General features: G+C 32.7%; 1 protein-coding gene across 1 annotated transcript in view; it reads right to left on the bottom strand.

The window, feature by feature from the left end:
• Positions 1-12,188: 12,188 nt before the first annotated feature.
• Positions 12,189-14,905, bottom strand: part of LOC144972892 (uncharacterized) — a 61,095-nt gene continuing 58,378 nt past the window's right edge. Inside the window, exon 9 of the mRNA XM_078914678.1 lies at positions 12,189-14,111. Coding sequence (XP_078770804.1) covers positions 13,881-14,111 — 231 coding nt within the window. The 3' untranslated portion in view covers positions 12,189-13,880. The remainder of the gene's footprint in view (positions 14,112-14,905) is intronic.

The following is a 14,905-nucleotide window of genomic DNA, read 5'->3' as shown; positions in this document are numbered from 1 at the left end:
CTGAAGCAATAATATCAATAATTGATAACGAAATGTAGCTCTTTATTGCGTTTAAAGTATGTTTCCGGCCAATTATAAATATTGTATATTATATAAAGAGGTTCCCTTTACAAATACAACCTTATAGGGGTCAGGTCAGTATAACTAGATCAATTTGGTGAAAAATAAAATGATTTTTTCTAATTATAAAATGTGTTTCTTAATCGAAAAAAAAGAGCCAAACCTCGTTTTAAAAAGAGTTTTATATATTTTGTATCAAACTTCAGTTGAGTATAATTGGTGGTCACAGTACAGAGAACACGGATAGGTTATCTGCCAGTTACCTACATTAATATACAGAATTGCAGGAAAACGTAGAGAATCCTGTTTAGATCTTGTAAAGACAGTTTTATTGGTCAAATTAGGATCATTTTTTTTTTTTTTTGCTCAGAGTTATTTAGGTAAATTAAATGCTTTCCATGAATAATTCAGTTCAGGAATGTTGCAATATTTTCTTTTCATGTTTTAGATGTCTTTGTTGTTGTTTTGTTTGATTTGTTTTGTTTTGTTTTTCTATTCTCCGTGATTAAGCACAATAGTCTCACACACCCCAGAATGAGAGTATTGATAAATTACAATATAAGTATATAAAGGCCTACACAACTTTGTGGAGAATAAATGTTGTATCTAGATACAATACGAAAAAAATGCTTTGTCCAGATTGCAATATTTCGTCAATAGTTATTTCAAAATCACAATCTGTGTTGTAATATCAGAAATTTTGGATGTGATTTTCTCCAACTGTATAAAACAATCATTTCAGAAATTAGAGATTTATACTTTGATCTATTTTTCAGTAGTCAAGATTAATTCGACGTATAATAATGAGTCGATTTGAAAAAAGGAGCATTAACAATAAGGATCTAGACCTAGATAGTATAACATCCATAGTAATCATACAGTTAATATCAAGGTTGTGCAGGACATTAATGCTGACAAGATGCCTCTTGTGCTGCCACTTGAAAGGGGATGGGCACTTAATAATAATAATAATAATAATAATAATAATAATAATAATAATAATAATAATAATAATAATAATAATAATAATAATAAAAATAATAATAATGGTGATATTATTATTATTATTAATAATAATAATAATAATAATAATAATAATAATAATAATAATAATAATAATCATAATAATAACAATGATGATATTAATAATTATAAGGATAATAATTATAATAATAATAATAATAATAATAATAATAATAATAATAATAATAATAATAATAATAATCATCATCATAATAATAATCATAATCATAATGATAATAATAACTTCATTACTATAGTGCTGATGTCATTGTTTGAGAGTAAATATATTTCTCTACCCAAAAATCATTGATTTCTGCAAACCAGAAAATCTACAAATCCTGCTGAAAGTTGGACCGTAATTTACAAGAAATATAGTAGAAGAAATAAGAAATAAATAACTCTTCCGAGGAGCATTGTAAGATGTGACACTAATTTACTCAGTAAAGGATCCTAAAGAGGTAAATTAAACAAGAGGACCAAAGTAATGCAATTTATCTCCATGTTAGCGCGACCGTCATAGGATCTCAAAACAATATTACGAGTAGTTCTAGTCCCATATTTATTGTTTCATCAACATGTCAAAAACAAAACCTTATAAAATGGCAACAGGAGAAAATATATTCGTGATTCTATATATTTTATATGTATTGATTTCTAAAACAATTGTTATTGTCGAGGTATAGGTGTCAACTCGAATCATTCGTGTCGCACAAAGACACAATATTTAAATAAAAGTTAATAAACGATTTGAATGGAAATGTCTGTGATCAGACTCGAAACAAGGACTTCCCAGTTTATAGCGTATTGTCTTTTGCGGCGCTGCTCTGCGTCTGACGCCTGGGTTATTCCAGTCTTCCCTTGGAAGAGACCCTAAAGACAAATTCTCCCAATTTACACATGCAAAATGAAAAGAGTGCGATATATTCTCGATGGTAAAATGAATATATTAGAATATTTATATAGCCATCGCCAATTCAGTTTAAGATGATGCAGAAACAACGTGATGGTAAGAAAATTGCAACTTATAAGAGAAATGCCTTTTCGGAATCGCAGAAGCCTAAAAACGAATTTCCATTTAACCAGTTAACTGCCGTACTCTGGAATAACATGCATTAAAAATTTTGCCAATAAATTCGTTATTCAAATTATATCAATTGATTTAAATGACTTGAGCATTTTTAAAGCTTTTATATAGCGCGATATCCACTAACCGTGCTCAAAGCGCTTTACAAAGTGTCCCTGACCAACGGCAACACGTAACATATAGAACGAGACATGAAGCCTGTTAGGAGGGATTGCAATCCTAATCCGACAGAAACAACGCTGTTAACGGCCAGGTTATTCATTTTACACATGAGTACGGTGAGAGAATGTGAGTGAAGAGCCTTTTCCAAGGATTCAACTGTGTTCCGAGCGAGGTTCGAACCCAGGACCTTCCGATACGAAAGCAGAGTGTCATACCACAAGACCACATAGCTGCACATAACCCTCATCTTGGCAAAAACTCTCAAACCGGAGTCCTCGCAAGGTACCAGGTTTGATAGTTTTTACCAAGATGAGGGTCATTTAAATCGATTGATTTTTGAAGGATGAGCTTTCAGACCAAATTATTAAATAATTGGGTTTTTTTCCAGAGTACGGCAGTTAACTGGTTAAACTTTCCTCGTGCACAAAAAAACCCTCCAGGCAGTAATGCCTTACCCAAACAGGATATTACATCTTCGAGATTACAACATGATCCTCTCCGGAGGATACATGAAGTGTTCGTCTCTTCTAATACCAGCATATCACATGTCAGTCCTCCTCCGCCAAAGGAACCCCAATATCATTTTATAAAATTTCCACGAGACCAGAGGGTCGGTAATACAGCCATAATCTGGAGAAAAAAAAAAGATTTAGAAAACTTTGGCCAGACCCCCCCCCCCCCCCCAATTCAAATAACCACCCACTAAATCTAAAAATCTCACAAAACCCATTGCTTCGTTGAAGTTGAAGTTTCAGGTTTGAGAATTGTTTGTTTTTGTTTATTACCAAGATGAGGGTCATTTAAATCGATCGATATTTGAAGGACCAGTTTTGCGGCCAAATTTTACAATAATAATATGGATTATTTCAGAGTACGGCAGAATTGTGTCACTGAATGACGTAATTCCGATCTTATTGGATTTTGTGTGGGAGGAATGCGTTGGCATTTTGTCCAGCATCTTTGATTTGAATTGATTTTCTAAGAATTATTTTCTGTGAATAACTCTCAATTTTATTTTTGTTTATGAAATGAAAAAACAAATTCTTATGACTTAACCCTTTGGTCCAAGTTGCTATTCCAATATTTTATTAGGGGAATGCGTTTATCACCGATAATGTCCCTTAGATATGTCCAAACCAGAAAACACTATAATGTGAACCACACATATGGAATATCAGTATTTCAAAAAGCTTAACCAGTCAAAAGATCTAAAACATGAGAGTTTTTTTTTTGTCAATCGATATTTGAAGAACAAATTTTCTGGCCAAATTTTTAAATAAGTGCCTTTTTAGAGTAAGGCAGTTAACTGGCTAAAAATGTCTCAGAGTGAACAAAACTCTCAAATCACACAGAATTTGAGAAAGCAATAGGCCACAACACTTGAATAACAGTCTCACAGGATTATACCCTTACGATTATTACCCAGTCACTGATCAAGGGAGTGAACTAGGTAGTAAATGCATTCAATGCACTCACAATGATAATAATATGGTGTCTTAACTTAGGTACTTGGTCAATTAAGACTTACTGCCGTTGTTTTTAGTGAATTTATAGAATGAACGAAGATGACGTCACTCAGCTGTTCATTATTGTGCTTAAAGAGCCTGTTAGTGATTAATTCTCACTAAATAATCCTACCCAAATAATAAAAATGGAAAGTGCCTGAAGCCGGGCTCAGTGCAATGTCTTATCTACTCGGCCACCTCGCCCCCTAACAAATCTAAGAATTAATTACAAAATAGAAAACTTGTATTTTCTCATACAAAAAATATTTTAATGCCCCTTTAATTTTATTATTATTATTATTATTATTATTATTATTATTATTATTATTATTATTATTATTATTATTATTATTATTATTATTATTATTATTATTATTATTATTATTATTATTATTATTATTATTATTATTATTATTATTATTATTATCATTATTATTATATATTATATCAATCGGACCATAAACGAATATAGGTTACTCACAGGTTTGGTTGTTGGTATGTAAAATTTGGCTGGCAGATGTTGTGAGTATTTTACTTGGCATCAATTTACAAATGCATTTCAAGAAAATAATCATATGAAGGACGTGTTGAAAAATGTCAACATGTGCCCTTGAAAATGTTGTTGCTTGACAACCACAACTGCCCTACACTGACAAGACAATTTTCATTCTTTTTCATGCTCTAATACTGTCACTTCATGCACCGTACAGCATTTGACCATATACACCTGTCTGTCACATGAACTTTCCGCTTTACTTGTATATTATGACCCATCGGCACATCTACTGCTGAGTGGCTGGCTAAAAAAAAAATCTAAATATTTCTTCGCGAAATCATTAGACTGTCGCCTAGTAATTCCGTGAAGGAACGTGTCTTTCCTTTCATACAATGTTAATGTCACTTTCATTTCTATGAACTATATTTTTTTTTGTGTGTTTTTTTAATCAACTTAACAAAACAAAAACAAACAAAAAAAAACAACTACAAAAAAAAAAAAAAAAACAATATTGCAATCTGGACGTTGTTGAGATAAATTTTTACATACTATTGTTGACGTTGTCACAAAAGGTGAATTCAGTATTATGATTCCCCCCAGTTGGAAGAAAACATATCAATAAGACATGGTAGTGCTTGACCGATTTTTATCAATTTTCAATGATCTCATAAATTGATTAATTGTCTTTATACGTGTCAAGTCATTCTACTGTTTCATTTCTTTACTTTATTCTCCATGATGGGCGACAAAATGTCCAAGTCGAAACAAACAAACAAACGATACTTAGAAAGTCTATTATACTTGAATCACTTTTGTGAATATTTAAGTCAGGAAAATTAATGGTTACTGTTTTATACTGTTTATGTTGGTAACTTTTATGGTGGTAACAACAAGATATGAAGTGAATAGAAAAGTGCCAGAAGACAATAGAGAATAAAAATTTTTTTCGCGGCGGTGGTGGGGTTTGAACCTGCGACCTTATTGGTACGACAACTCCGCCTGGCAGGTGAGAGCGTGGCTCTACCGTGTGAGCTATCCACTTCATATCTTGTTGTTACCAACATAAGTGCCTGCTCCACTCACTTTTCTGAATTAAAAAATTCACCCCATACACCGGAGCATACTCAATGTCTCAATCGTTTCTATGTTATATGTTTGTGTTGAGAATATTGGCTACTAAGCTTAACTGCTGGTCAAAATTATTCGCGATGGTGGTGTACGAATGAATCGGCGGTCTCAAGAAGTGGGTGAGAGAGGGATCTAGTAATGACTTTGAGTTTGAAACGAATATTTTTGTGTTCGTGGATAGCTCACACGGTAGAGCCACGCTCTCACCTGCCAGGCGGAGTTGTCGTACCAATAAGGTCGCAGGTTCAAACCCCACCACCGCCGCGAAAAATTTTTATTCTCTATTGTCTTCTGGCACTTTTCTATTCACTTCATATCTTGTTGGTAACTTTTATGGGTATGTGCCGACGTGCACTTATTTGTAGGTGTGATAACCCGAATTGTTTTGGGCTTCTTGTTGTAATGGAAATGCTTTCAAACCAGCGCAAAATATTGTTCATTACAACAATGTTCAAACAAGCCTATAATCGCGTTCGAGTAATCAGACCTGCTAGTATATGTCCGTATGTTGACGGTGATTTGTCTTTTCCAAATATTTGACATGTAATATATATTTTCCTTGGCCTCCACGACAATTATCTAGTCTGTGTTGATTGGAATATAAATTGCACTATTACACCATACTGTACACAATGTGACCTTTTATAACAGTAACAGAAAAATCTAATTTACATATTCCTATATTCATGCCATATCATAATATTATAAAAATATTCCTTACTTCCTTTTTAGTTTCAAGAATTTATTTTAATATTCACCTAAAATGGCAGAGAGTGAGTTTTACTCTTATACATAGAAACGAAATGACATAAAAAAATACTAGACACCTCGCGAGGTTCCAGATATAAGAATGTTCACCAAGATGAGGGTCATTTAAATCAACCGATAGTTGAAGGACGAGTTTTCTGGCCTAATTTTTAACTATGTGTCTTTCCAGATGACGACATTTAATAAATGGTTAAAATGGTCCTCAACTAATCATAGTTATCTTCATTGTTATTTATAACACAAGGTGTCATATCGTTTGGAGACGTAAAATCGTTATAGTATCTGACATAATTATATATATGGGGAACAGTCAATATATTATAATAAAATACGCGATAATATAATACACTTTATTACAAGTAAAAACACAAAAATTCATTAAAAAAATTAAATTTAATCAAATTCTGATACAACAAAAAAAAAAGTGCCTACACATTATTTTCCATTTTTGTATAATAAAGTTTATAGACTATCTATCTAAAGTCCGATGGATATAATTACATTAAATTGAAATGAATTGAACATGGCAGATACGACGAATGATATATATATATAATTTATATATATATATATAGTGTGGTGACCCCAATCTGATCATACGGTTTTATTATCAGGTTAAAACTCAATTTGTGAAGTGCTCAGCAGCGTTCTGGTATCAGCTTGCAGTATTCTAAAAAGACACATTTACTTAAGATTTTAAACCCAAAAAAAACTAGTTCTTCAAATACTGACCGATTAAAATCGCCCTCATTTTCCAGGGATCGTGTAACATTGATGGGTACAGTCCAAAAACACGGTGTGGAAGCAAAAGTATAATTCAAATGAATCGACGAAGAAACTCAAATGAATCAACACGGAAAAATAAAGAACGGTGGGGGCTGCCTGAAGCCCGGGAGCCTACGATCCAATGCTTCAGGCAGCCCCCGCCGTTCTCTACTTTTCCGTGTTGATTCATTTTAGTTTCCTCGTCGATTCATTTGAATTATACTTTTGCTGCCACACCCTGTATTTGGACTGTCCCCATCAATGTTTCGATCCCATGCTTGAGGCAGCCCCCACCGCCCTCATCTTTCCAAAAAAATATTCAATTCTGGAACTTCTTTGAAGACTTCATTGAAGTCTCAGGCTTGGGAGCTTTTGACAAGATGAGGGCCATTTTAATCCATCCATATTTGAAGGACTATTTTTCATACCATAATCTTAAAGATTTGTTTTTCTTTCAGAGTACGGCAGTATTATTTTGGTATCAGGCATTTGGTTCATTACGAGGTCTGTAAAAACGTTGTGTGGTGTGTTGAACAATGGGCGAGATGGTTGAATGGATTAAGCACTGTAGTTTCATTGAAGAGACCCGCGTTCCAAACGAATCGATTACACACAATAAAACGTTAAAAATCATATCAAGAGTAACCAAATGTATTGACGTCGAAAAGGTGAGTCCAAACCATCATCGTTGTTGTCATACTCTGAGAAACCCATTTATATGAACATTTTGGCCAGAAAACTTTTAGTTCATATCTCGACCCATTAAACCGACTCTCAATTTCTCGACTTGAGAAACTGTTAGAGTGAAGGCAATGGTGTATAATAAATATTTGAAAAGGTGTGTATAAAACTGTGACAAAATACGAGAGAAAAAATCCCAAAATATATCAGCCTGCCTCGAGTGTAGTCGGTAAAAGCAAGCTGATTTTTCTGATGGTTTTGTCTTGTATATTTCTTTCTGCTTTGTCTGGCACTGTTACAGACACACCTTTTCCGATTTTAATCATGATTTCGAACATCTCAAAGTTGGGAATTCCTTGAAGTGTCAGGCTTGAGACTTATTGACAAGTTCGGGGATCAACTAAATCGATCGTTATTCAGGCAAAAGTTATCTGGCCAGAATGAAAAATCGTGTTTTTGCCACCAGACTACGCCAAGCTTGACTAAACGATACTGACGTTTGTCTGGAAAAAAAAACAACCGATTTTCAAAATTTTCTTACGTCTCAGGTTTGATAAAGTCCAACAAGATAAGGGTCATTCTCATCAATCGATATAATTCGAAGGCCGAATTTTCCGGCGAATACCTTTAAAAATGTGTTTGGGGGGGGGGGGGGGGGGGGGGGGGGGGGTATCAGAGTAAGGCACTACAAATGTAAGTCATTATTCTTAGACGCATTATAAGAGTCTGCTTACCTAATTAGGCTCTTTATTGTACCTTAATGAGCTGTACAAGCCGTCACTCATATGGCATTATTGATTTACACACATATATACAAAATGTAAGACGTGCAATCTTTACTTTCTCTACATGGCTTTTTCTATTATTTTGATTACACTTACTATTTTATAATAATGTATTAGCTTACAAATTTGATTTGAATCGAAATTAATCAGAATATTCGATACAGAAGACTTTTAGGTGTCTAAAACCTAAGATTAGCTTTTATTTTGTATACGGTTCATTTTAAACGTTTGCCCTGTTTTAGTGCTTGCTGGTTTGTCATTTTTTATTCTTCTTTTCTGATTCAATATTCCATCATCCAAGAGGATTGCATGGGTAGATTTGATTAATCACCAAAGCAACCAAATAGAAATGTTTTTCTTATCAAATCGTATTAACTCTCTATGTGGAACATTGATAAAAATAATAACAAGCAGAAAGAAAAGTTCAAAACGTTCATCTAAATTAAGGAACGTTGTGGTGTGGTGCAGAAGTCTACCCGGCAATTGGAAGTTCTGGGTTCAATATCTACCACAGGAAGGATGATTCTTTGAAAAAAAATACTTTTAATCTTCTTTATTCGGGTTTTATCAAGCACTAATCGTTTTCACATGCAAAGACGTCTATTCGCTCCCATTTTGTTTTCATTAACATAATGCAGTACGGCAATGATGCCCTTATTGTTCGAATTCATTATTTCACAACAACCAACGTCTGTAATGCTTTAGAAATTAAATTCATGATTGGAGTCACCACATTATTTTTTATTTAATGAAAGGGAAGAAAAGTTGCGGAATTCACATAAACTGAAGTACACTAGCAAAAAGTTTGTTCTGATATTAAGCAAAAAGAACTTTACATCAAATATCGATCTATTAATATGAGTTGCATCTCATCAAAAATAATTCTACTTTGAAACTTTGAAAAAGTACATCATTAAAAATGTTGTCCTTCAAATAATGATCGATTAAATTTACCCTCATTTTTTCAAAGACTCTGAACCTGGGACTTCAAGGAATAGAGGGGTCGACTTGAAGGAAATCCCAGGTTTGAGTTTTTGACAAGATGAAAGTCATTTCAACCGATCGATATATGAAGGACCGTTTTTCTGACCAAAATTGTAATGTGAGGCGGGGAGGGGGGGGGGGGGGTCAATTGTACAAGAAGCTGAGAACCATCTAAATCGATCGATTTTTGAGATAAAGACCTTTAGTCCAAAATGTAAAGAAATGCTTTGTCAGTGCGCGGTAGTAAGATTGTGAGAATCCTTGAAGATCAAAGAGCTATCTACAAAACGATATATTTACATCATTATTATCATCCTTAACAATACCGTTCTGATGACAGCTTTGGAACTGACAATGATGGTAATGAAGATAAGAATATGTATAAAATTTTATAGTATAATAATGATGATGGTGGTGTTTATAATAATAATAATAATAATAATAATAATAATATAATAATAATAATAATAATAATAATAATAATAATAATATAATAATAATAATAATAATAATAAATTAATAATAATAATATAATAATAATAATAAATAATAAATAATAATAATAATAATAATAATAATATAATAAAATAATAATAATAAATATAAAACATATTTTTAAAAAATAATTATCGTATATACTTAAATCTATTTACAAGGCAACATTTTGTTACATCAATAACCAGATTATTGTATACTCGGCTGTACATGTCTTCATATCTGTATATTTGTAAAACAGTAATTCTAATTACAACAGAAATCAATTATCTTCTCTCACAAATGAGTAAACAAGTATTTTGGAATGTGATACCCTGGTATGAATTATCAGATTTTAGTTTTTATAATACCATCTACTTTTTATGAGTCGATCACACGACTGTCGAACTCTAGAAAAACCTATATTTTAAAATTTGGCCAGAAAACTCATCATTCAAAAATCGATCGATTTAAATGACCCTCATCTTGGCAAAAAAAACTCTCAAATCTGGGACTTCGCGAAGACCCAGGTTTGAGATTTTTGCCAAGATGAGGGTCATTTAAATCGATCGATATTTGAATGATGAGCTTTCTGGCCAAATTTTAAAATATGGGGTTTTCCAGAATACGGCAGACTAGTGGTTCAATTATTGCCGAGTTTAGAGTTGATTGATTTTTCTCTCTTTTATTATGCCTTTTGATTTCTGGTTACAAAAACCCATTACGGTAGTTGTTGAGTTTCATATCAGAATATAATCATAATGATGGTAGCAGTGTTTCTTTTTTACTTCAGTGCATCATAAAGCTATATGTTGCCAATATCAAATTAAGGAATTAAGGAGCAGGCACCAGTGTACGATAAAGATCTGAACAAGTGTGTATGAAAGGTACCAGACAAAGCAAGAAAGAAAAACACAATATAAAAAAACATTCCCAAAAAAATCAGTCTACCTCGACTGGGGATCAAGGTAGACTGATTTTTTTAGATTGTTTTTTTTTTCTTGTATTTTTCTTTATTGGTTTGTCTGGCACATTTCAACTAGCTTGTTCAGATCTTTATATATTATGTTGCCTACTTTTCATGGGCTAAAACAGTCATTACTTTGAGAGTTTAATCGTTACAATCAATCAATCAAGTAAATCTGGCAAATGTTAATATAAAACTTCACAATATATCAAAACTATCAAAAGTAATTACGTTAATGAAAAACGTGTAAATGTCTACCTGATGCTATATATTATGATAGTTCTAATGAAATTCATCAATCTAAAAACAAAGCAACTTGGTCTCAAAATACTTATAATAATGACTGCTCTGCCGTACTCTGGAAAAACACATATTTAAAAGTTTGGCCAGAAAACGCGTCCTTCAAATATCGGTCGATTTAAATGACTCTCATCTTGGCAAAAACTCTCAAACTAGGGACTTCACCGGGTGTGAGAGTTTTTGCCAAGATGAGAGTCATTTAAATCGATCGATATTTGAAGGACGAGTTTTCTGGCCAATTATTTTAATATGTGTTTTTCCAGAGTACAACAATGCTGTTGGTATTTCATTCATTTGGATTTTAACCTAAAACGATTTATTCTGTTAACTCATTTATTGCCATTGGAGGTAACCTTTAGGAAGCTTTATTTTTGGTTTTGTTTTGATTCACTTGCTTGCTTTATAATGGTTTGATTTGTTTGTTTTTTCATTTGAAATCCTTTTATTATGATTGCATGTCGTTAGTCTGTGACCAGTCGTTTCAAATTGGCATTATATCGATGTTATTTATATCGAGGTGGGTCTTGCACTTAAATTTGAATTCTAAGATCATCTATAAAATTAGAATTCAGATAATGCATTAAGCCTACAATTGCCTGATTTTAGACATTGCCAGTTTAATATCGTTTTTCTCTACTTAGTTCATTTCAACATAATTCAATTTTGAGGCGATGGGTCAGATATCTAATGACAGATTTTTTTTTACGAGCTAAAGGTTGATAAAGAATTACACGCTGATAAAACGCAAGCAAATCTCCAATTTCAGATCTAAAGAAATTAAAGACCATTAGCGCTTAAAATTGATTTTTGAATTATTCGGCAACTAATTTAATAATCAAGGATTTTGCATTATGTTTATAATATATTATATTTTAACAACATTTTGTTGGGGAGTTCTGATTCAAAATTCAATTTGTAGATGTCCAAATTACGTTAAATTTGGAGAACAATTTATAATTTTCAGAAAGCCACTATTATCTTGATGACAATTGATTTTTAATGCATCTTTTTATATAAACAGGAGAAAGCAATACATAAGCTTCACATGATCACAAAATGTAAATAAAAGTTTTGAGGTTCATTTATTTAAATGCGTTTAGTAGGTAGTTGTATATTTTTGCAGTTTCCAATATCGCTCTATAATAAATTTGGTGTATTTTCGATTAAATAACCACCATATAACTATTCCATTTTTTCCCATTTCGTCGCTAAGAGTTTTGTTACTGTTATGCTATTTTTTGGTGTTTGATAAGCCGAGGGCAAACAGTGTTTGCAGTGTTACACTGTTTGTACTATAATAAGTTTGTTGATGTTGGTGGTTATTGAATTAAATGGTGGAATCTATTATTGACGTTACGGCACTGCGAGCTACGGCACTATCTTTGCTATTGTTGATTTACAGATGTTTCAATGCTTCGATAATTATAGGCATACTAATCATCAATAGTCTGCCGTACTCTGGAAAACCCCATATTTCAAAATTTAATCAGAAAACTCGTCCTTCAAATATCGATAGATTTAAATGACCCTCATCTTGGAAAAAAAAACAACTCTTTGCCAAGATGATGTCATTATACCTATCGATATTTGAAGGACGAGTTTTCTGGCCAAATTTTAAAAATAGGGGTTTTCCAGAGTACTATGGTCTTAACTAGAATGTTGTTTAATACATACTAAATAGGCCACAAGCATAGAATAATCTTTTTATGAAATCATGAACGAACGACAACACATTATCAAAATTTTTGTGGCAAAAATACACAAAAAATTTCCAACAATTCAGAATCACGATTTGAAAAATGTGTGTAGATATAGCACAGTTCCAGACAAAACAAAAGACAAATGCATCAGGAAAAAAACACATTTTTTAGAAAGTGTAAGCGTTACTGATTTGAGGAGCGAATCCCAGATTTCCTAAGTCAGAGGCTTAAACCCAAGATCAGGGAGATAACTTTTTTATTGAACTTATTTTTTTAGTTTCTCTTTTCGCAATATGTTAATCAAACCTTTTCATCTTTTTATTTTTCAATAGTCCCCGCTTCCAAACTGTTATTATCATATCACGAATTCCTGCATTTGGTTCTTTATATTTTTGTAACGATCTCATGTGTGTTATTTGTGCGAAGTGCAACACTTTATAGACAGACCATTAAATCATACGCAGTTCTAAGTATTAATTTGTTTTCACACGACCAGCCAGTTTAGTCGTAGTGCGTCACATGGTAGTGCCGTGTATTTGTTTCCATCCTAATGATCCATATCACAATGGCCATATGGTTGTCAATTATAAACTCTATAACCTACACAAAAGATGAATCGGCTTACAACTCGCTTTCTGTTATTAGACTTATAGATCTATATATTTTCACAAAGGTATGGCTAAAGCTAAAAGGCACCAATTTGTCTGCCGTACTCTCAGCTTTGTTTTTATTTTGGCCACAAAATTTTTATTTCAAATAATATTACTTGATTAAGATGTGCTCAACTTGTCTAAAATCTTTAACTTGAGACCTCCTACTAAACTCAGGTCCGAGACCCAATGCCAAATTATTATTAGTAATCTAAATAGATCAATAGCCGACGTCTTTGGTACATTGTCTTTGGCTAAAATAATTTAAAATGTATTTTATCAGAGTACGACGCAACTGCTGTCTACGATACAGATTATTAATACTCCTAAAAGTTTCTTTGTGTCCAATTAAAACCGAGTCCTTCGTCTACGGTAATCATCTCGACGGCGATAATTACGGGCATCCGTGTATCTTTCATTATCATCGCGCCACCTTCTTGCCGGCCTCCTTACGCGTCGAAGTTCGGAGAGGCGGTAGTCCCGGTCTGGCTTGTTGTCATAGATGCATACCATTTGACGTGTGTAGCCTGAGCATGCCTTGGTGGAGCAAGCCATCGTTGTGACCCTAGAATTCATCAGCTTAGGAGAGAAAGAGAATTATTCATATTAATGCTGCGAATGTTAATAATTAAGAAGAACGAGAATGAGGAAGAGGAGTAGGAGGAGAAGAAGAAGAAGAACAACAACAACAACAACAACAACAATATGATAAGGAAGAAGAAGCTGAATAATAATAATAATAATAATAATAATAATAATAATAATAATAATAATAATAATAATAATAATAATTATTATTATTATTATTATTATTATTATTATTATTATTATTATTATTATTATTATAATAACCATAAATAATGATAATAATAATAATAATAATAATAATGAAGAATAAAAAAAAAAAATAAAGAAAAAAGAAGAAGAAGAAGAAGAAGAAGAAGAAGAAGAAGAAGAAGAGTACTTTTTTCATCCTTTCAGAAATCCTTTGTACATAGTTGTGTTTGGTACATAATACAAATTATGCAATAAATAGAGAGCAAGACCTCGTTTTAACGGAATTGGCAATTTACGATACTTTCAATAGAGTTCTTGATTTGAAGACAGCAATAAGGGTTCCCTTATTCAGATTGTCACGCCATCCTTTTCTTTTTTCTTCTTTTTCGAATAGCCGCAATATTTTCTAAACTTAAGTGCTGTCACGAAAATCCGCATCTTCCGTATTCTGGAAACACACGAGTTTAAAAATTTGGCCAGAAAACTTCAAATGTTGATCGATTTAAAGGTTCCAGATTTGAGGGGGGGGGGGGGGGGGGGGGGGGTTGCCAAGACGAGGGTCATTTAAATCGATCGACATTCGAGTTTTCTGACCT

This window comes from Berghia stephanieae, chromosome 5, assembly GCF_034508935.2.
Source record: "Berghia stephanieae isolate SIO BIC M18660-M18661 chromosome 5, UCSD_Bste_1.3, whole genome shotgun sequence".
NCBI lineage: Eukaryota > Metazoa > Mollusca > Gastropoda > Nudibranchia > Aeolidiidae > Berghia > Berghia stephanieae.
The sequence above is the reverse complement of the archived record's forward strand: the minus strand, read 5'-3'. Positions and strand labels throughout refer to the sequence as shown.